Genomic DNA, 23,485 nt, shown 5'->3' on the forward strand with positions numbered 1-23,485 from the left:
GCCCAGATCAAAGTCCCTGCCAATTGGTTTCTAGCGAGGACGCTTCTGACTTGTAGGTGTCTGTGTCCTCATGTGACCTTCCCTCACCCCCGGTGCAGGGTCGAGAGGGGGTGGGATTATCACTGTATAGATCAGGCCCCGCCCATACAACTTCATTTAACCTTAATTGCCTCCTAAAGACCCCACCTCCAAATACAGTCATTTCCAGAATTAAGGCTTCAACTTGGGGGGTGAGGGATGGGCACAATTCAGTCCATAGCATAGTCCAAAAGCTGAAATTATGTGGAATCTTCATAATTCAGCCTCAAGACAGTGTGACTATTGTACTGTAGTGTCTCCATTCTGTACAGTATGTTTATGCAGGTGGAGATGTGGTTTTCTTTGGTAAAACACTTGCCCGTGCAAGAAAATGTTAAATATTTTGTTCACACTTTAATACTCATTGAGTAAGTTAACGAAAACTATAATAGAGTTTCATCTAACAGTTACTGCAAAAGTCATGGCAAGAAAAACACTTCCAAAGTGATTTTTAAAATGCTATTACCAGAAGTTTTCCGGTGGTCATTAGAATTTTACATAGGCATTAATAAAGCTACTACATCCTTCAGGATAATGCCAAGCAATGCCATACAATTATTGTTATCTCTCTGGCCCATGTGCTCTAGAATTTACTTTTGGATGCCAAAGGTCATTTACTGTACTGGAAAGGGTGCAGGTGCAGACACTTCACATGGAATGAAAACCACTGGGGTTTGGTTTGTGTTTGTTGATAAAGACGCCAAACTAGCTGACTTTATCTCAGCTGGTGGGTGGACCCTCTTACCTATTTCTCAGTGACTTAACACTGCAAACCAAGTGGGTCCATGGTAGATGTATTGACTGTTGATGCTGGCAATTTTAGTTTTGGAGGTGGGATGAATGGTAATACCATGGGCTGGGTGGATTAGCATGGTAATACCATTAATCAAGAAAATTATGTGAAGAGGAACAGATTGAAAGGTAGGAAAGAGAGAACTTGAAGTGTCTTCAGGTGATCCAGGTAGAGAGAAATACCTGGAATTCTTTAGAATTTTGATAAAAACAAGTAATATTCTGTGGTAGCTATAAGTCGTCATCTTAGAAGACTTTTTTTTTTTTAATAAAGAGGGTTTACCATTGAATCTGGGTATTATGGGAAAGAAATAATTTAGGCTTAAAAAACTACAAAATGGGGCCTCCCTGGTGACGCAAGGGGTTAAGACGCAACCTATGAAGCTAGCCGCAGCCACTGCAGCACGAGTTCGATCCCCAGCCAGGGAGCTACCCAAATGGTGCAGCAGACCTCTCCTGTCTCGCCCAGCTGCTCCCCTCAGCAGTGTATTTCAGTCAATCTGCCTGTTCTATTCCCCACTCTGTCTCTGGTGTTCTGTTCCCCCACTCTGTCTCTCACCCTCCCCACACACACACACCTCTGGCCTGTACCCTGGCTCTTGTATGCATAAATAAATCTTTTTTTAAAAAACCTGCAAAATGGGTAACTGGTTGACCACAGTATTCATCTAAAGAACCTAAATTTAGGAACCTTTCCGTTCTGTTGCTGCAGTGATATTTTATTGGAGAATTCTATTAATGCTCCAACATATGATTTGGTAAATTGTGGTATTTTCAATAACTAAGGTATTGATCAAGCACTTTTACTTGGATGAAACCCTGTCACAAGTTTACACAACCCTTGGGTTCTTTTTTTCTCTCAGCTTTACTGAGTCATTGATGCATGTAACTATATATGTGTAAAGTGTATGATGTGATGATTGCCAAGATCAAGATAGTCAAACATCCCTTACCTCTGATGTTACTTTTCCTCTTGTGTGTATGAGGGGCTGTGCTTAGGATCATCACACAGAGAATTCAAGTGTGCAGTAGTACCATGTTAACTACAGCTACCCTGTCCTTCCCTACGTTCTGGGACTTAGCCATTTAATAACTGGCCTACATCTCCCCATTTCTCCCTCCTCCCAGCCCTTGGCAAACATCATGTAGATGATACCATACAGGATTTGTTTTTCTCTGTCTGGTTCATCTCAAATAGCATAGTACCCTCCAGGTTTATCCATGTTGTTGCAAATAGCAGGATTTCCTTCTTTTTAATGACTGAATATATTCCATTATATAGGGATATATGTAATTCATGAGTAAGAAAGTATAAAATGTAAGATATCTATATATATGTAATATATATATATATATATTTCTTACCCATTCCTTTATCAGCTAACATTTAGGTTGTTTCCATATCTTGGCTATACTGAATAATGCTACAGTGAACATAGGAGCACAAATATCTCTTCAAAGTATTGATCTTATTTCCTTTGAATATATGCCCAGAAGTATGCTGGATCATATGGTAGTTCTATTGTTAACTTTTAAATCCCCCTCCATACTATTTTCCATAATGGGTATACCAATTTCCTTTCCCATCAGTGGTACACACAGTTATCTTTCTCCTCATCCTTGCCAACATTTGTTGTTATTTATCTTTTTCATAATAGCCATCCTAAGAGGTGTGAAGTGATATGGAAATTAAGAAAGCAATCCCATTTACAGTAGCATCGAAAAACAATATAGTATTTAGTAATAAATTTAACCAAGGAGATAGAAGACGTGTACTGAAAACTATAAAACACTGATGAAAGGAATTGAAGAAACAAATAAGTGGAAAAGCATTCTGTGTGTTTGGATTGGAAGAATTAATATTGTTTTAAAAACCATAGTATCTAAAGTGATCTACAATGCAATCTCCATCAAAATTCCAATGACATTTTTTCCACAGAAATAGAAAAAAACTACCCTGAAAATTCATATGGAACCCAAAGGACCCCAAATAGCTAAAGCAATCTTGAAACAAAGCTGGGAACATCATATTTCCTGATTGCAAATTATAATACAAAGCTATAGTAATCAAAACAGTAGCCTAGAAATAAACCCATATATACATGGTCAACTACTCTCTTTTTTTTTAACTGATGTAACATTGGTTTACATCACCACTATGGTCAATTATTCTTTGACAGGTGTGCTAAGAACACACAATGGGGAAAGGATTATCTCTTTAATCAACAATATTGAGAAAACTGGATATCCACATGCAAAATAGTGAAACTGACTCCTACCTTATGCCACACACACAAAAATTAACTTGAAATGGATTTAAGACTTAATTATAGGACTTTGGGTTCTTAAGATTATACTTCAACTGAAAGTACTACCCACAAGTATAAATCATTCTTGAATCTGTAAAAAATGCAGTAATTTTTCATGGCAACAACATGTATTTCTCTGGGTTACTGGTTATTTTCACCTTTTCAGCTCACATTCACCTTTGGCTGTAGAGGCTCACAGAAAGGCTCAGGTGGTAGGGACCTTTCTGTAGTTTTGGGGGGAAATTGCTGCTTCCATCTGTGCTTGCTCTGGAGAACCGGTCTATTCACCACTGCTCTGCCCTCTGGGCTGCTCCCAGGCGCCCACGCATTGGAGAAAGCTTCTCATGGCCTGTTTTCTGCTTGCAGGTGATCCCCATGCTTCCCAGGCTGCTGTGCGAGGAGCTGTGCAGCCTCAACCCCATGACCGACAAGCTGACCTTCTCAGTGATCTGGACGCTAACTCCGGAAGGCAAGGTAACAGCCTACATGTGTGTCCTTCCCATTCCCCGAGTCCCTGGTAGTAGGTTGGGGGTTGGAGAGAGCCTGCAGCCCTGGAGCCTCTTCTAAGAAACTGTCCATGTCATTTAGAAGGTAAGACTGCCCCTATGCAATCGTAAACAAATTACTTATTTCTAGTCTTTTAGGCAAAGGAAGAACCTATATAAAAGAAGGGTATGGAGGGGAGGCCTTGTGTAAACAAAGAGGGTGTAAATGAAGGTGCGTGTGGACAGGCAGAGGCAGGAGCAGCCTGGGCTTCAGTCGGGAGAGCAGGCCTCTTGTGGAGGAGGCCATTTGGAGACAAGGGGAGAGAGGGTCTGGGAAAGACCAGGGCTATGTCATTGTGTGGGATGACTGGGAAGCTTGAAGAAACAAGTAATTGGAAAAGCATTCAATTCAGTTAGCAAGGAAGTGCCATCATCAAGGGACAGGTGATGAAACCATGGGCCAAGAATGATAGGAAAAGAATGTCAGCAGGCTTTCCCTAAATATAGAGCGTAAATGAGACAGATAAATAAAAAGTGACTCTGATCTCCTCCCCAAAACAAAAACATTTCTAGATAATGATTAAGGAAGCTACAGTGCCTCTGCATGGGATGGGACGCTGTTCACGAAACTGCTGCTAAATATTATGCTGTTACTAAAGCTGTTACAAAGACCATGTAAGAACAGGGGAAATGTTTATGTTGTAATATTAAATGGAAGTTTAAAAAAAAGATATTTAATTATAAAGAGGTTTCAAGTAAGATGGAGGATCAAATACCCACATTTGCTTTCATTCCTTCCCAAAACCTCACTAAAACAACAGTGAAAAGATTTTTTTTTTAAGACATAAACCCACAAGGACAAAGAGAATGGGAGAGGAGACAACAGCAACAAAATTTTGGAAGCTGGGAAGCAGATGGATGAGTGGTAACTGACTTAGCAGTCCTGAGAAAGCTGAATCCTGAGCCAACAGTAGGAAAAGCCAAGAAACAACCCAATTTACACAGCAGAACCCTAAAAAAACCTCAGAAATCGACAGCACCATTAACTCTGTATAATGGGGAGGAGGCGGGTGAAGACAAGACTACCCATAGACTTGGTGGACAGTTTTTTTAAAAGGCGCCCCTCCTGTGAGTTTGAAGAAGAGCACCAATGTATGGTCTGGGCAGGGTATGGTGAAGGACGTGAACTAGAAGGCCCAGCACAGGGACGATGGTGCTGCCCTAGGGAAGGCTGCGTGTGGGCACGGCCGACGTGGAATTCCAGCTTTCTTTTCCAACTGGCCCCAGAATTCTAGAAGCCACGCCTATACTCTTGAATCAGGAGATGGGAAAATCTTTCTCTGATGAATCTGAGTGGTGAAGAATAAAGACTTGAAGATAATAACCTCAAGGGTTTCCCCACCAACAGTCCAGCTGTATCACCCCACAATCAGTAAGCTCTACCCACACAATCAGAGCATTTGAAGATTTTACTAAAAATCAGCCTTTTTGTATTTCACCTTCATATATGAAGCGACCAAGACAAAGCCTACAACATGAAATCGAAAACTAAGGTAGACCACAGAGGGAGAAAACAGACTATTATTATATCCTCAGAGGAATTTTCTTACAGGAAATAGTATTTATATTACAAGACCTATATACTTTAAAAAGGAAACACTGAGGGTGGGGGAAGGAACTCTTGGAAATTAAAGACGTGATAGAAGAAATAAATGAAAACTCAAGATTCTGGTTGGAATATAAAATGGAAGAAAAGATAAGAAAATTAGCAGCCCAGTCCTAGATATCCAACATCTATTCCACAAGCATTCAGAAATAGAGAAAGAGAAAACAGAGGGGAAGAAATGATAGCCAAAATAAATCAAAGAAATGCCCAGTGGCTGCAAGGTATGACTTTCCAGACTGGAAGAGCCCTCCAGCCTGGTGGAGATACCATTTCCAAGCCATGCTGTCATAAAATTTCAGAACACTGAGGACAAAGAAAGAGTCTTTCCTGTTTTTGTTGTGTTGTTCTGTGTTGGTTTATTTTTTTCCCTGAATCCAGGTCTTTCTTGACTTACTCTTAGAAGGTTAAAAAAAAAAAAAAGTCAGGTACATTAGATCAGAACTCAGAATAACTTAAGGTGTTTCTATCTCAGCCCTAGAAGCTAGAGGATAGTGAAGCAGAACTTCCTGATCTGAAAGACTGTGATCTCCATGCTAAAGTTCTATACCCAGCTAAGCTATAATAAAATGGAAGTGTAGAAAAGATGTTTTCAAGCAAAGTCTTTAAAAAAAGTGCCTCTCATCCAGCTTTCTCAGGAAGCTACCCATAGATGGGGTTTCCCAAAACGAAGGAGCATCTCACGAAAGAAGAAGCAGTGAGTCAACAAAGGCTTGGGATTCAAGCCTAAACAGGACCAGTAATATGTGATGGGCCACGTTGTCTTGACCCCAGACACTCCATTCTGTTGTGCAGGAAAATAAACGTACAAAGAGGAATGAGCGTGACTGTGTTCGGGGTGGCAGGCTGGAATTTGGCCCACAGGACTTCCAGCTGACTCCTAACCTGGCTGAGGTGGTGGAGAAAGTTCCTCAGGTGCCAGCTCCACCCAAGTGAGAAGGCAGCTGGTGGGGCGGGAGCCTGTCAGAAGGTTCTCAGAGAGATCTCTGAGGAAATGGGATCTTTAAAATTCCTTTGTGTTTGAATTTCTTGAGAAATTATTTAGACCAGAAGTTACCAGACTTTTTCGTCTCAGGATCTGTTATACTAAAAAATTATCTAGACTCTTAGAGGTCTCTTGTCTATGTTCATTACCACCACTTGTCATGTTAGAAATCGAAATTAAAGCTTAAATATTCACCCATTTCAATTAAAATAACAACATACTATCAAATAAAATGTTAGGAAAAATAACTGCTAACATAACAATCAGGAGAAAAGTGTGACATTTTCACAGATCTCTTTCATGTGTGTCTTAAAGAAGACATTAAACTGGATTTCATATTTGCTCCTACATTCAATTTGTTACAATTTAATAAATTCAAGTTGCTCAGATTGATGTATATGAACAAGATCCAACTTTAGCCAGATATGTAGTTGGAAAGGAAAGGAATATTTTAATGGCTTTTTCAAATAATTATGGTTATTCATCTTTGTGTTACACCAAAGTCTGCCTAGTAGTTTCTTTTTTTTTTAAGAATTATTTATGCATACAAGAACTGGGGTGGCCAGAGGTGCAAGGTGTGAGAATTCACCAGAGACAGAGTGGGGTGCAGAACAGGTGGATCCACTGAAATACACTGCTGAGGGGAGCAGCGGGTGAGACAGGAGAGGTCTGCTGGGCCATGTGGATTAGGTCCATGACCCCTCATGTCACTGTATTTGTATGTGTCTCTATCAAGAGATAATTAGAGTTAAATGAGGCCACAGAGTTGGATCCTGACCTGGTAGAATGAAGGTCCTTCAAAGAAGAGAGCTTTCCCTTTGCTCCTTCCACAAGGACACAGTGAGAAGGTGGCCATGTGCAAACCAGGATGGGAGCACTCAACAGGGACTCTTCAGCTTCCAGAACTGAGAAACAGTTGTCAGTTGCTAATCCCCACCAGTCTATGGTATGGGGCAGCCCTAGTGGATAAATACAGTATCAGTTGAACTTCTTGTACTGGGTTGCATTAAAATCTGTGGGTCTGTTTTACACTTTGAATGAATCTTTTACCCTCACCTGATTTTTTAACATTGTGTATTGGTCATTTAGGAAATATTGGCTGTTACGTTAGTCGTCTACATCACAGCAAAAAATCACAGTTGCTCACATCACTACCAACCTTAGCCAAGACTTTAAGGAAACTGATATGCATATGTGTCAAATACAAAGTCTCCAAAATTCTAGTTTTGGTGAAAGCTCAGATTTTTATCATTGGCAATAAATCCTGTCAGTTGTTGCCCTTAAAGTGCCAGATACGTGAGTCTAAATGACCGAGGTCTGCGTGCCAGGGGTTCGTTCAAGTGAAAGTGGTGATCTGTGAAATAAGCAGGCAGTTCAGCTCACAGCTCAGTTACATAAATGCTTTCCCTCAAATAACCATCTTTGGCACACAGCGTAAGTGAAAAAGACAAGTACTTAAGGGTTGAGGCATAATAAAATTAATAACTTCTGTTTCATCAAGAACATTCTTACATAAACTAGCTTTTGCTGTCTTGCAAGTGTGAGGTGCTGAAGGCTCGGGACCACCAGTGCCCCATGTGGCTGTGGCCTGAGGCCCAGTGCTCCCCCTTCCAGGACTTTGGTCCATCCTAATGGGTGGATAATGCCTTAGGATTCTTATGAGAATAGATTTGATCCCAGGGTCCCCCCACCCCCAGTACTTAGACCATCCTTGAGAATCACTGTTTTTGACAGTTGGTGGAAAGTTTGAGGTAGATTAATGCACATAGTAGATTACAAGACAATTATTAATTCCAGTGGAAATAAAAAGTTGTGTTGGAAAGAAAAGGAGCGCTGAGTATTTACATAACCACAATAGTTAATCCTGATGGCTCTGATGTGACTTTATTGGGAGGATGAGGGCCTGGAAGGGTTATGTGGGTTTAGTGGGGGGGTAGGTAAGTAGAAAGAAAAATAAATTCTCTTCTTCAGAGTGAAAAATAAATCTCTCTTCTTCAGAGTAAAAACTTTGTGAATAAAATCCCTGAAATGTCAGGGATAGCAGTCATGGAGGCCACATAGGAACTTGAAAATACCCAAATAATCTGTTTAAATGAGATGAAAGTGGCCTCTCTTGGGGAAGCCCAGACAAGGGACGGAGGGACAGAGGGGCTGCTGTTTTTTATCACATGCCTTCAAAGCACTCTGACTTTAATTTTTTGATTTTTTTTTTCCACTTTGAAAAATTTCAAGCACACATGAATGTCAACAGCACAGTAAGCCTACCTTCCTATGTTCCGGCTTCAGCTGCTGTCAACGCTTTTTTTTTCCCTAAGCTACAATATTTTTAAAGAATTTTAATTTTTTTTTTGTTTCTTGAGGTAACCGTGGTTTATATCACTGTATATATTTTAGGGGTGTCAGTTCACACCTCTACAAATGTTACCCCACCTACCACCAAAGCCCATGGGGGCTCCTTTCTCTCCTCACCCCCACGAAAATATTCTAAAACAAACCACAGACATCATGTCATTTCACTCATGCGTACTTCGGTATGACTCCAAAGGCGCGGGGGCATTTCCTTCCAGAACACGGCGCCATCGCACACCTAACACTCATGCTCATGTGCCCCATGCCAGCCCAGCTCAGCCCGTAGATACACTCCCTGATGGTCTGCAATTGATGTGTCCAAATTGAATCAAAACAAGCTACACACACTACCTGGTTTCTATGACTCCTGTATCTGATAATAAGTTCATTTTCAAGCGTCAAGAAGCAAACATTATCTGAAATACAAAGAAGGAATTGTGCAGCCCGTGCCAGCAATCATATTTCAGTGGGGGTGGCAACACGCATGGGGGGAAAAAATGAATGGAAAAAGAGCAGAAGGAAATAAAACAGAATGCCAGGAGTGGTTGTGTTTGGGTAGTAAGACCATGAGTAATTTTTTCTACTTTTTTGTATTTTTTATTTTTTTTGAAAACATGGATTACTTATAAATTTTAGAAATGCTTATTTTTATGAAAGTTTAACTAAATAGAAAATAAAAGCCCACAGAAGAAAATTGATTTCATTCAACAGAAAAGAGCTTTGACCCTGAATTATGCCTGCAAGGGTTAGGCCAGAAATAAAACACTGCCTGCTCTAGTGAGCTTCTCAAAGAGGGGGGTCATGAAAGGAGACTAGGGTGGAGGTGGTCTCCGCACCTCACCTGGTCTTTGGGGCTTCTTTGGGAGCAGTGTCTAGTGACCGAGCCTCTGTCCTGAGGGGCTGGGGAGCAGGAGGGGCTGCTCAGCCTCCAGCCAGCCAGGTAGGAGTAGCATGTGGCCTCGGGACAGTCCTGGAGCACGACTCCATGAGGCCGTCACCCTAATGCCCAACCCAACTTGGTGCCCTGGGAGCCAGGGGGTGGGGGGTGCCCGATTGGCTAGTCCTGGAATGTGGTGACAGACGAGTGTCTTACAGTCATGTCGTGCGAAATGAGCGGTCAGATTCTGGACTCAGATGGTGTTTGTTCAAGACATAGGCCAGGAAAGCCTGAATTAAGAGGGGGTGGGGGAAATGCGTAAAGTTTATAACCAGACTGGAGTTGGGGGGAGGGCAGGGAGCCAGAGAAGCTCAGTGGGGAGGAGGTGGCTCTGCCTCGAGAGCCCAAAGGAATGAAGCAGAGGGTGGCCAGGCCCTACTTGTGGGTTTGTCTGCAATGGTGGCTTTTTTGGGTGTGAGGGCTAGGGCCAAGGAGCCAGGATGGGGCCGGCAGCTTCAGGGCGTTTTGCTGCAGGTCACTGCCGGCCTCCGGTGGAGCCCAGGAAGGTCTTGCGTTTGGTCCTGGTCTCATCCTTACAGGAGCACGTGCCTCTTCCTTTCCCTGCAGTGCCCTCATCGCTACCAGGGTCGCTCCTCTGTAGCTTCCGGAGCCGGTAATGCCTCTTCTTCTGTGACATTCCCCTTCTTTCCTCCCTCCCCGAATATTCGCTCTGTTCAGAAGCTGGACAGGCACTGAAGGTACTGGGATTAAATATGCTCCGAAGTAGAAACCTGATTGTGGATTAACAGGGAGTTGTTTTTCTCCCCTGTTTGTGTCTTCCGTGAAGAATGCGCTGTTGTCAGAGAAAAGTAAGAATTATTTTGAGATCATTTCTCCTGTCTTTTAACACCAGAGGAGAGAGACTGCAGTGTGTTTGCAGCGGGGCGGTGGGTGCACAGAAGGGAGATGTTGAAGGTGGAGCAAGGGGACATTTGGAAGCAGGTCACGAAGGAAGCAGGAAACTTGGGATCCAAGCCAGGGGGGATGAGTCCCATAGGCGGATGAGGCCCCCCGACTGTCCCAGCGCAAAGTAGTGGAGAGGGGGAACCTGGGGAGTCTGGGAAGGAGCAGGTGGATGACCTAAGGAGGTGCTGGGGCTGCCTGCTCGCCTCCCTGCATCTGCCTGTCATCCGCCTTCTGGCCACCGACACGGGCCTGCCGTCCTGCTCATCTTAACGCCCCGTAAGCAGGGCCCGCTCCCCCTCCCGGCACAGTGCTGCAGGACCCCGTACCCCAAAATGGCCAGAAGTGATTGCAGGTGAAGCACATGTGTGCCATCCCTATACTTGGTTTGTTCAGCCCCCTCGGCCAGAGGCGCATTCCCCATGTCGGACGCCTTTACCCACAGCGGCCTCGCGCACTTCTGAGCTGCATCCCGGGCACGTGGGCGCCTCACACACTCATGCAGCCCTTTGGTTTCCTCTCGGCCACCCGTCACAGAGCTCCACCCCCCACCCCTGCTTCCACGTCCCCCAGCCAAAGCCACACCAGTTGCGGCCCATGGAAGTTCTGTGAGACCTGAAAGATAACGCGTGCCCGTCCTGGGGCGTCTGCAGGGGCTTCCGTTACGTGTAACTTGGGGCTTCAGTTAACGGCAAAGAAATAGAGTGACGGGTTTTGTGTTCCTTCCTCGGAATCCTGTGGTTATCTTGCCCAAGCTGCGTCTTGGGAGAGACAAGAGCTTCAAAGCTGATTTCAGAAGAGCCCTCCCAGCGCCAGCACAGGCAGGCAGACTGTGTTATTTCAGGCCTGCAGCGACCCCCTGGGAACGGGGAACAGCACCGCTGTGTCTTCCGACCCTGCTGGCCCAGTCCGCTGGGGAAGGCACCAGACAGTTAGAGACTTGCCTGAGGTCACTTCAAGGCAGCAGCCGACTACATCGTGCGCTCGGATTTTGCTCTGAAGCCTTGGAATTAAAATAAGAATCCAAAGTAAAAAATGTTCATGAAATACATAAAAAGCAACAACAAGAGACATTTCTTATAAAACTGTCAGGCAGAGAGCTGAAAATTTATTTAAAAATAACTTTTCTCCTCCATTTCCATGTTATTAATAGTGGGTTTGGTTTACTATGGGCTTGGCCCCCGAGACCAGCGCTGCAATGGGACAGACGTCTGGGGAGAAGGTTCTGGGAGATGCCCTGGACTGCGCTTGTTGAAAGGCAGGCGCTGGAGTGACCTCACTGCCTTAGAGAAACTGATTCGTGTTTCCGGGTCTGAGTCCAGCCCTCAGCTGGCTTCCTCCACTACCCTCCTGTGCTGCCCTCCCTCCCTCCCTCCCCCAGCTGCCTTCGGAGGCCCTTCCCTCCTCCGCCTTTCAAAATTCCTCCTGCCCTGTCCCCTCAGCTGTCTGAGATGAAGGGACACTTTCCAAGGGCTTCTCAGGTGTGGCGCCTGATCTGCAGTTTGTAAGTGTGGAATTCTCTCGCCACATCTGGGCCTTCATAGCCTTCATGCCTCATGTTCCTGCCAGTTCCTCGGTGTGCAGGGTAAACACAGGGGAAGTTCCTGCCCCCCACCCCCACCCCACCCCGTAGGTGTACAGGTGTAGACAGTGGCCTCCAGGTCAAAAGGGGAAGGGACTGGTTACAGACTAGCCTGGCTGATGGCAGGTGACCTGAGAGAAGAGAAGGGAACACAGCTTATGTGGGCTGTTTTTCTATACACAAATCTTCCAGAAAGTTCTAGCCCATAAACAAATTGCCTAATAAAATAAAACTTGCGGGCAAACCTGTGGCTCTGCTATCATGCGCCCTCCTCAGCACTCTTGGCAGAGGTCTCTGGGGGCCTGGGTACCTCAGAGCCTGACCACACGGTAACAGAGGACTCAGCCAGGCCTACATGAAGCGGATGGTTGCTGCTCAGTCCTACTGTGGCGTTCTCTCTTTTTCTGTAGACGCGTCCCCTTCCTTGCTCGGTCCCATCACAGACAGAGCTGGTGCCAGAACCTCCTCTTTCCTCCCAGTTCCTTTTCAGTCACCTTCTTTTTGGCCCCTTGACTTCTCTCACCAGCTGTGCTGCCTCCCGAGGGTGGTCACCCCCAAACATCCAAACATCCTGGTTTTGTTCCCAGTAGGAGTAGGTTTTTTCCTTCCTGAGGTTTCTTTCTTTCTTTTTTTTTTTTTTTAAAGATTGATTTATTTACACATACAAGAGCTGGGGTATGGGCCAGACACACGGGGGGCGGGGGTGACTCACCAGAGACAGAATGGGGAACAGAACAGGCAGACTGACTGAAACACACTGCTGAGGAGGGCAGGGGGCAAGACAGGAGAGGTCTGCAGCACCATGTGGGCAGCTCCCTGGCTGTCCCGGAATCAAACTCGTGCTGCAGAGGCTGCGGTTTGCTTCATAGTGCGGTGCTTAACCCCTTGTGCCACCAGGGAGGCCCCCCCTTCCTGAGGTTTCTTGGACCAAATGATTTACATTGAGAAACCCAGAACTGCTGTCAAAGTGAGTTTGCACCCCTTTATCTAAAATTACAAATTAGCCTACTAGCTGTCTTTTGCACCAGAGATGTCTCAATGAAGCACAAACATTTTTTAGACGAGAAATTTAGAAATACATGTGAATGAAACTGAACCGTTTTCACAGACAATGGCTTCCTTACAACTTTGGAGCTATAAAATACAGAAAGCTGTGTGCTGTCTTCTTCCCTGTCCATCTCTATTACATGACCTTTAGCTAAAATATAATACAGATAATACTAGAGTGTGAGTCTTAAGTCTTTAGACACGATGTGATCCAAGCTGCCAAGTAGGAGTTTGTGTGGCTTTTCACAAATCCTGGCCTGTTTCCTCCACTGTAAGGTAGGCTGAGTGGTGGACGCCCCCCTCCCCCACCCCCAGACGTGGTCAGAGATTTGAGGAAGAAGCGGGCGTAGGGGCGCTTTGTGGCCTCACAGGAAGGGAGCTCTGACGTGTGGCGCTGTCTCCTGCCTTACCTGGCCCCAGAGGCGGGCCTGGAGAGCTGCACTATTTGCTCATTTCCAGCCAGTGTTTCTCCAGTCATGTGCCTGCAGTCGTTGGCCTGGCGTGGACCCCGAGCTTCTAAACAGCGGTGTCCTAGAGCAGCCGCCTGCAGAGAGGGGGTGACCCCGATCCTGGGATGGAGCAGAGGAAGGCAGAAGGACATGCTCTTCTCTCTGAAGGGTTTCGTTTATGAAGCTCCTCGTGGCTTTTTTACTTTTTCCATGAAAAACTCTTCTTTTGTCTCCTGCAGCTGGCCCTGGTTTTGGACAGGGTGTTGATGTGAACACGGTTTCCAAATTGGAAATTAATGAGGTGTCCCATCCAGAGAGGCCTTCCTGCCCCACTCTACAGCACGCAGCCCCGGCCTGCCCCTTCAGCCTTGCTTTCCTGCCGCCCTTCTCTGTGATGGGCTGTGATGTGCGTCCTTGCCGCTCGACTGCCTCCCCCCAAGATGGTTTCAGGCCCATTTTCCTGGGCCTGAGAATTGTATTCATCAGTGTGGGGTCACCTGTGTGGTCAGGCTCACTGGCTTGTGCTGGGAAGGAGAGGGCCTGCTGCCTGGGAGCCCTGTGGCTGGGCCGCAAGTTCTTGTCAGCTCACCAGAGCTTCCACGTTAGCCTTTGTTCAAAAAGAAGGTTGGTGCAGATGTTCTGGACTGCAGGCGTCAGGGGAGGGGAACTTCCAGAATCTTCTCATTGCACAGTCAGCTCAGATTTGCACTGTGAAGATAGCGGGTGTCTCATCACTAAGGTGACAGGTTGCAGGACTCAAAACCCCCATTACTCCCCCCACCCCAGCTGTGTCCAGCATTTGACCTTCACCTCGGTTTCTACCTCAGTTCTACTTAGTGGAGGGATGAACAGGAAACATGGACATTTAGGAGGTAGCTGACCTGTAGCTAATCGTGAGCTCATTACAGTCAGCAGGTTCAGAGGGGGCAGCGAAGACCACATCGCGCCAGGATGCCCAGGCTGTGGGGCAGCGGGTGTCTGATTAGGAACCTTGTGGAACTTACTGCAGAACTGAGTGTGTGGATGTTTCAGGGTGGAGGGTGCTGGCGCTCCCCTTAGTGCTGCAAAGCATTCTTGACCCACCAGTTTGCATAAAAATAGTGGCCCAGTCTAGGGAGTGTGAGTCTCCCTTACCTTTGTGGGGTGGTGACCCTGTAAAAGTGTGCAGGGGGTTCCTGTATCCTCTAGGAAAAAGAGGTACAGACCCCAAGAGGCCTGGTAGCCTGTGACCTGGATGCCTGAGAGGCTCTACAAGACCAGTAAAGAGCGTGACAGAGGCGTGTGCCGAAGACAGACCGTCAAACCAAATGCAGACCCACAGAAAGAAGTGGGGAGCGTCTGGGTTTGGAATGAATTGGAGAAAAGGAAACAAGCTAAGTCTCCAGGGGAAATCTTTGTGACCACAAGCATGAATAGGTCGTGGCCCTGTCATTCTAGAGGAGGTTGGAACACTCGAGACTCGACTCGTTAGCGGGTAATTTTTAGGAAATGCAGCTGTGATAGGAGGACTAGCCCGGGCAACCCCGATGGGTTACTGCCTCACCCGGACCGCTGGCCTCAAATTGCTGAAAGGACTCAACGTTCAGAAGAGCTAAAAGCACACACGGACGCCTCCCGAGGGCCACGCTCAGGACCCACTTCCACAGCAAATGAGTCGTGAGCACCATTAGAATCACTTGTATTTCGTTCGGGGTTGAGTGGCGTTGGAATAATCCAGAAAGTATCGTTTGAGACAAATTCTGATATTACAGACCCAAGACGCTTTATGATAAGGCTGTTTGCACTGAATCAAAGAAAACAGTGAATAGCTGTTACCCTTCTTGGCCCGTGCTTTGTGGCTGCCGTTCTGACGGCACCAGTTCTTCCTTCATGGGCTGGTGAGGGTATCAGAGACTCTCTGTGGCCCTGGTTCCAGGGCAAAGCTGGTTCCATAGACATTCTGGCTGGGCTCGCTCTCCTCTCCCCACTAGGAACACCTGTGGGGATGGCCTTTTTGGGGAACCATCGTCTCAGGTTGTCCACAGACTCGTTTGGCTGGTGAAAGGGGTGGGGGAGGTCGTGTTTGCAAACCCTGAGTGCAAGTCTCCACCCACATCAGTGCTCCTGTCCTTCTCCCAAGCCCCTGCCCCTCAGCCCTCTGGCTTCTCTTCGCTTATCAGTTGTATTTCCCTCAGTGTGAACCTCAGAACTGTTCCACTTTACTCAGCCTTTGAACCGCTCCTAGCCCTTCTCATTCTCTGCCTCGGACTTGACTCAGATTTGCTTTCATCCTCCAGCACCTTTGTGCTTCCTAACACAGAGGAGGTGTTCGAGAAGGCAGCCTAAGCTCCAGTTCACCCTTTCCTTCTCAGTACTCAATCTGTCTCTGTTGAGTGTGTCCGAGTGGTTGCATGACAGAAAAACCTGAAGGAACCCACCCTCACGTCTCCCACATCATCTGTCCTTCCGTGCAGATCCTTGACGAATGGTTTGGCCGGACCGTCATCTGCTCCTGCACCAAACTCAGCTACGAGCATGCCCAGAGCATGATTGAAAGCCCACCTGGGAAGATCCCAGCAACCGAGCTGCCCCCCATCTCCCCCGAGCACACCAGCGAGGAGGTGCACCGCGCGGTGCTGAGTCTGCACGCCATCGCAAAGCAGTTGCGCAAACAGCGGTTTGCGGGTGGCGCGCTGCGTCTGGATCAGGTCAGTAACTCTGTTTTCAGTGCGGCCAGGCCCCGAGTGGCTGAGACTCGGCCTGGCAGCCTTGGGCCCGCCCTCTCCTCTCCCACTGGAGTGGTCTTCTCTGAGCAGGCGGCAGCCAGCTCCAGCCCCCACCCCCACTCCGTGAGCTCCATGGGCACATGCTGCTGCTAAGGGGGCCAAGGGCAGCTCTGTCACCAAAACCCCCGTCACTCCCCCCACCCCAGCTGTGCCCAGCATTTGACCTTCACCTCGGTTTCTACCTCAGTTCCACTTAGTGGAGGGATGAACAGGAAACATGGACATTTAGGAGGCAGCTGACCTGTAGCTAATCGTGAGGCTGGGAAGGAGACCCACGTGGGACCCTCTAAACCCACGTGGGGCCCTCTAAATCAGCTTCGCTGATTTATAAAGGCTCTAGGGTGTCACGGCACCTGGGACGTAGCCACTGTCACTCAGAGCTGCCCACACCTCCACATACGACAGGAGCGAGATCCAGGAAGTCTTGCCTCATTGCTGGTCTGTGCATTATGGTGGAGGCCTGTGCTCCAGATCGTGCAGTACTTTCTTCTTGTTTCTATTGCTCACCCAGACCCCAGGGAGCTTGGCATCCTCCCTGGGCCACTGTGCACCATGGGGGTATATCCGAGTGTCTGAAAAGTGAGCTGGGCAGCACATTGGCTGACAGAGCTGCTGGTCAGACCATGGCAGAGCCAGCCTCGAAAATGCTTATTTCTCTGAACCTTTCGGCTTGATGCAACCTCAAACACCTTGTTTTAAAACCTTCTGATTGAAGATCTCATTTCAACCAATCTTGTGATAAACTTGCCCAGGCGCTGCCCGGCAGGCACAGCAGAGCGTCACGGGGAGCAAGCTGGCAGCTGCCTGTGCCCAGAAGAGTCAGGGCATCTGGCGCTGTCCTCCTTCCTTGCCTGTGCAAAGGCCCCCTGAGCAGGCCTTTCTGCGCAAGAGATGATGGGAGACCGGGGTTGGGGGACAGAGTGGCAGGGGGATGAAGGTCCAAAAGCCTAAGAGACAACAGAACCTTTCCTTCCTTCCATGAAGTCAGTTGTGGGGGTGTGAAGGCACCTGATTCCCACTCACCAGCAGCTGCCTGGCCCAGATCCAAGGGCACTTTCAGTCCCTGCTGCCCAGACTTCGGACCTGCCTCCGGCCCTTTGCACCCCGTGGGGGCTCTGCTTCTCTCTGCATACCTCTGGTCAGGTCCTGCTGCTCCCTTTGCAAGCCTCTTCCTTTGTTTGCCCTGTAAGCTTGGCATCCCCTGGGGGTCTGTCCCACTTCATCTTTCCTGCTCCCACCACGCGTACACCTAGGCAATCCTGTGGATCCCCAGTCTGGTTATGCTGTGGTCTACATGGTTATAATTGTGCATTTTCATTGCATATTAGACAAGTGGATTGAATAAGCATAAAAAAGTATGCTGTTGTTTCTGTGAAAACTAGTTGTGGAGATTTGATGAGGATGAATCTGCAAAAATCCTTATAGATGGCTCTTTTGAAGGATTCCTCCCTTTAGTCAGCTTCTAAGATAGGCAACCATAGCTTCAAGCACATCAAGTGAGAGGGTGTCTATTATAATATTTGAGAGACCTTCCCCCTCAGCTTGTTATAATCCAAGTTTGTTAAATATGTTCAGTGCTCGGAAAACTGAAATACTGACGGTGATCTCAGCTCACAGAGGGTAGGCAGGTACAGGAATGTTTACAGCTTCTCGAATGATACTAATTTGTTGGTATGTCCTAGACTCTGGATTTTATTGTTGAAAATACCTTCAGATCTCTCAGTCTCCTTGGCGATCTCAATCTATAAATTAGAAAACTGACGCCCCCAAAGGCTCGTACATGACTTATATGCAAGAAATCCAGAAAACTAGCTCTTTGTTCGCTTCTCCTCCCTCTACACCATGCTGACTTGAGAGAAAAGTTTTCCTTCAAAGGGAGGTAAACAAACACCCTCAAAAGTCCTAATTAGGTTCCAGTTAATTAAGGTTTGAAAATAATGGATCTGCATCCTTGGAGTTGACCCCTTGGTTCCCCAGAAAACCAGTGTGTGGAGCAGAGCTTAGGAGGAGCACATCAATCTCCTGGGGACCCCAGGCAGAGCCTTCATAAATCAGTGCAGTGCCCCCTCCGGAGGCCCCCACGCATCCCCTTCCTGGCTGCCTCACAAGAGTCCAGTGTCCTCAGCCTTCGGGCGTGGCCGCTGCATGGAGTTGCTCTCTGATGCCTCGCTTGCCTCTGTGCCCTAGGTCCACGTTTTTTGTGGCCGTCCTAAAAAAAGTGTACCTTTTCACTAGCCTCAATTAGAGAGGCTCTGTGAGGTTGAACACCATCCAGGTCATGCTGTGTGCCTGAGGAGGCAGGATAGAGCTGCTGAGCCAGAAGGTTCCCCCTTCCAAGAAACTAGTTTGCCCCAGGACCCTCAGAATAAGTGAGGTGGAGATGCCAGTAGGACCCTCTACCGCGTCAAGAGTGGATGGGCTTGGAAGTCATCGTCACTGGGGGTGACTGCTGTCCACGGCAGAGCAGAGCTGCTTGGCCCACCCTGCACAAGGGCACGCTGACTTCAGGGCTACCTGGCCCAGGGGCACCTCCTGCAGTCCCGTGTGCTTACCTGAGCATGCTCATCCCTTACGGGAAATTCTGTGTAGACAGTGGTGTGGGGCCAATTGGAAGCTTGGGCTTCAAGTGGGGGCTACCTGTTCCGGGGATCCTCGCACCCAGCACACCAGCCTGGTCCTGAGAGGTTCTAGCTCTGTGAAGTGCTGCCCCTTTGTTCACGGCCCAAAGTACATGCATGAGCCAAGGGCATCCTCTGTACTTGTTGGGTGAATGGGCAGAGTAACAGCCCTTCCACCTGGCTTCTTCAGTCCCTGTCCTTGCTGCTGCTGTTAAAGTCTAGAATTTAACACTAATGCTTATTTTATTTTGTTTTATTTTATTTACGTTGTGTGTCATTGCTATCTCCTAAAAGGAGGCTCCTATAAAGGGGGCCCTGACTTCTTTGTGTCTATAGTAAAAGTGATCAGAATAGGTTCACACAGGGTAAGTGAAGTTGGTCAGGCTATTACACCATTAGCTTCTGTGTCTGTCACCTGCTTCCTTAATCTTGTTAATGTAGAGGGCACAGGGACCTGAGCACAGGCGTGTGTGCTGTGCGCATGTGCAAGTGTGCACACCTGAGCCCAGAGGTCAGGGATATGAGGGTGGCTATGAGAACACAAGCAATGGCCGTGAGAGGAAGAGAGCACGTGAGAGCGCCAGAGAAAGCCCAGAGAAAAGTGGGTATAGAGATTCTCCGGGGACTCGAGTTGCCGTCTCCAGCTGGCTGGCTTCCCCTGCCTGCCATTAAAATCTGTGAAGGTGACACCAAAGGCTCCAAGGTTCTCTTTAAACTGTCAGAACCAATAGTGAACCTACACGGTCTGGGATAGTTGAAAACAGCTCACGATTGTGTCTTGAACTTGGGGAAGGGAACTGCGGGAGGCCTCATCCCCTGCCTGGTTCTTGCTCCATCTCTCAGACTGCCTGGCCAGTAGGGGCTCTTCTCCCTGTCTCACGGCAGGCATAAAGCCTGCCCCCACCACATAGAGCCCTTGGGGGAGAAGATGGCGCTGCCTGGCTGTGATGTGACAAGGCCACCGGCAACTTGGGTGCTGTGATTGGCCATTGCCTCAGAAAGGATAGAAAAGGTGCGCTTTGGAGCACTAAGTAGAACCCCTGTGAGGAAAATGGAGCGGCTCAGGCTCTTTTTTGCTTCCTGTCTGACCTCTACGACTGCCACCTACAGCTTTGTTTTCCTCGTAGAATTGTGTGTGTTTTCCCACACATGATAATGTGTCATTGCAAAAAGCGCTTGGGAGCGTGAGCATGGGGCTCACACACCCATAATTACGGCCATGAAGCTGGAGAGCACGGGGCACACATATACATGATATGACACCAGGGCCCAAGAGCTGGGGATTGTTTGGGAGAGGCGAGAAGCCAGGGATGGGTGTGGAGATCTAGGAGGCTGGGAGTTCGGTTGCTGCCTGCCCCCCTGCCTCCCTGCCGCCCTGTCCCCCACCCACTGGTCTGTGTGTGTATCTGGTCCCCTGCTTCAGCATTAAAGGCCTGTACTGAGGGCTCCAAGATCCTTTTCTGTTTGCCCAAATCAACCCTGAACCTGCCCTTCCTACAGCCGGTCTCCTGACACCACCAAATAAAAACATCTAAGAGACCATTGATTGTTCCCAGGAAACCACAGCTTTGTGGGGCATCTGTCCAGCCCATCACCCCTCAGTCAGGGGAACGCTCTTTGAGGGAAGTGGCCTGGCCTGCAGGAAACTTTGGGGGTCCCCCAGTAGGTTGTCAGGGGGTGTGAACCACTGTTTGAATTCTGAGAAAGTCACAGCAAACAGAATTTGATACCTCCAGCTTCTCAGGCAAATTCCTCTGGCCTGAAGGAGCCATCACTGAATCCCCTGCCATATCTTCCGCGATTCCCTCCTGGCAGCTTTGAAACCTGAAGGGCAGGCAGTTTCTCTGTTAACGCCTTAGGACTGTGGAATGCTCTTGTCCGTGACCTTAGTCTAGCCAGCCCTTAAGTCAGGGGTGGCAGGCTTTCTATAATGCGTCAGATAGTGTTTTGGGGCTTTGCGGGCCAGGCAGCCTCTGTGTCAGCTGCTCTGCCGTCGTGGAGTGAAGGCACAGGGACAGACTAACGAGTAAAACATGACGGACAGTGAGATCTGAAATTCACATTACTGCAATGGCCTAAAATAGTATTCTTCCTTGGATTATTTTTCAACCACTTCAAAATGTAAAGCCCTTTTTAGTCTGTGGGCCCTACACGAGCAGGTGGGAGGCAGGAACTGGCCTGTGGCCCACGGTTGCCGACCCCTGCTTGGGTGAACTTCAGCCCCATCACCCAGCCCGCTTTTTGCAGCGCCTCCTTTCTTGGCTGGGAATCCAGGCTGGTAATGGAGAACAGTTGTGCAAAGTCAGCTCAGGATGGTTTCATGCAATTAAGTAAATTATTCCTTCGATTAGTGCCATGCTTAGTGGGTCCAGTTGGAAGCCAGGAGCAGAGGAGTGAATCAGTTTAGCACCAGTTCCTGTAGCCTACTTACAGTCCGGTGGCCTCCATTAGCCTGGAGCTAAGGGAGCTGTGGTCCTAATTCCCCAACTCTGCCAGCCCAGCAGCCTCTTGGCAGCCTGGTCTCAGCCTCCCTGTCTCTCCAAGCCCTCGCAGAGACACTGACGGTGCTAAACTCCCCGGGGCACCCAAGCTGGAGGGTTTATGGCAAAGCATAGCTGCAGGGAAATTGAGTGCCCTTCTCCCCCACCCGGCCCCTGTTGCTATATGTAGCAGTATGTTTTGTTGAGCTTCATTTTAAAGTGAGAGTTGAGAGCACTTCTGTGCCTTCTCTGTCGTGCAAATACAGCGATTTTCAAGAAATGAGCATCCAGCTCTTCACTGTTTAACTGCTGTTCAGTGAAATCAGTGTGAGGAAAGAAAGCTCATGTTCATCCCACCTCCTCTTCTTTGGTCTTAATATTTACATCATCACTTAAGCCCGAGGGAGAACTGTGGATTGGGTGGCTGCGTGTTTGTGGAATCAGTCTTTGTTTTCTTAGTCACGGAGCCTTTCGTTCAGCGTGTGTTCGGAAGCATTTATTGGGTGCTTTGAGTGTGCTAGGTGCTGAAGCTGAAGGGTAAGGAATAAGACTCAACTCTGGCTCTCACAGTGTGGCAAAAGAGCCAGCAGGTCACCCAGAAAATAAAAAGTGCCGGATCAGAGCTGACCCAGAGGGCCTGCCCTCTCTTCAGCCGGGGAAGACCCTCGCAGGGACAGCATGTGCACGGGGCTTAGTAAGTGGACTGCGGGGCCAGCCCACTCTCTGGAGCCAGGGAGGGTATTTCAAGCACGTTGTTGGTGTGGGCATGGCAGGGGCAGGAGAGAGCACACTGGGGCAATGTTGGGTTGTGCAGCGCTGGGTGCAGAAAGAAGGAGCAGCCAGAGGAGGAAAGCAGAGGCCCGGCCTTGAAGTCTGCTGAGCCGGCTCAGGAGCCACAGAGTGATTTTCAGTGAAGAAGTGACAGGCTCAGACCTTGCTTTAGAGACAGCTTACCAGCTTAATATGGAAGAGACTGAAAGAGAACAAAATAAAAGAAACCCGTAATCTACAGAGAACGCCGGGGCCTGGCCGGAGATAGAGGCTGTGGGGAGGGGGGCATGGCAGCTCCTAGGGACGAAGAGGAACTGACAAACCTTGACAGACTGATGCTTTTCACTGGGTGTGGAAGGCGGGGGGAGGCCTTGAGGGAACTGCAAGGAATCAGGAACGTGGTTTCGGGTTCAGGCGCACGGCCAACGCAGTGCCCTGCACTGACCAGAAGGCACCTTTATAGGAGAGAGAAGACAGATGGTGACTTTTGTTCAAGGTGTGTTGCGTTGGTGGGACAGCTGGAGACAGAACAGAGAGAGTGCGGACGAGCACGTGCGGATGGTCTGGCTTGGAGGGACCGTTAGGGACCTAAGTGGTCCTTAGGCCACAAAGGATGAGCTCTGGAAGGAAGTCTACAGGATGAGCAGATTGGCACTAGCTGGGCAGGAGGGAAAAACACTTCCTCCTGGTCCAGTTCTTAGAGGGAGCCCTCCAACCCCCTCTTTTTCCTTAGGAAATTTCATATCAAATTCTAAAAGAAATTCTTACACTTTCATAAAAGTATGTTATAATGTCAGAAATTTAGAAAAAGGAAGAGTATAAAGAAGTAATCAAAATTATCTATAATCCCATTACCCAGAAATAACCAGTTATTTTTTATATAATTCCTCCCTTACCAACTCAAGGCAGGAGGGAAGAGTGGTTAGCATAACATACATATAATTTTTATGTTCTGCTTTGTAATTTTATAAAATGAGTTTTCCCCATATCATTCTCAGACATTATAGTGCCTTTGCAATGTGCCAGCGTGGGAGCACACTCAGCCATGCCCCAGTTGTGCAGATCTCCATTCTGACTTTTTGATAGAGCCACGGCCATCTCCATGGCCATCTGTGTTCATAACTCTTTGTCCTAATCTTGGATTATTTCCTTAGGACAGACCTGGAACTGCAACCATGGGGTCAGAGGCAGAGATGTATTTAAGAGACTTAAAGCATAGCTCCACGTTCCTTTCCAGAAAGGTTCTGCCAATTGATGCTCCCCCAGTATAAT

At 47.9% G+C, this 23,485-nt stretch overlaps 1 protein-coding gene across 1 annotated transcript in view; it reads left to right on the forward strand.

Moving 5' to 3' along the window:
- The window catches only part of DIS3L2 (DIS3 like 3'-5' exoribonuclease 2), a gene marked incomplete at both ends in the record, with an annotated part of 249,293 nt that overhangs the window by 174,283 nt on the left and 51,525 nt on the right, over positions 1-23,485 (forward strand). Inside the window, 2 exons of the mRNA XM_084227980.1 lie at positions 3,546-3,653; positions 16,033-16,266. Of these exons, the coding sequence (XP_084084106.1) occupies positions 3,546-3,653; positions 16,033-16,266 (342 nt within the window). The remainder of the gene's footprint in view (positions 1-3,545; positions 3,654-16,032; positions 16,267-23,485) is intronic.

The sequence above is a fragment of the Talpa europaea genome (genome assembly GCF_964194135.1).
Source record: "Talpa europaea genome assembly, chromosome: 1".
NCBI classification, from domain to species: Eukaryota; Metazoa; Chordata; class Mammalia; order Eulipotyphla; family Talpidae; genus Talpa; species Talpa europaea.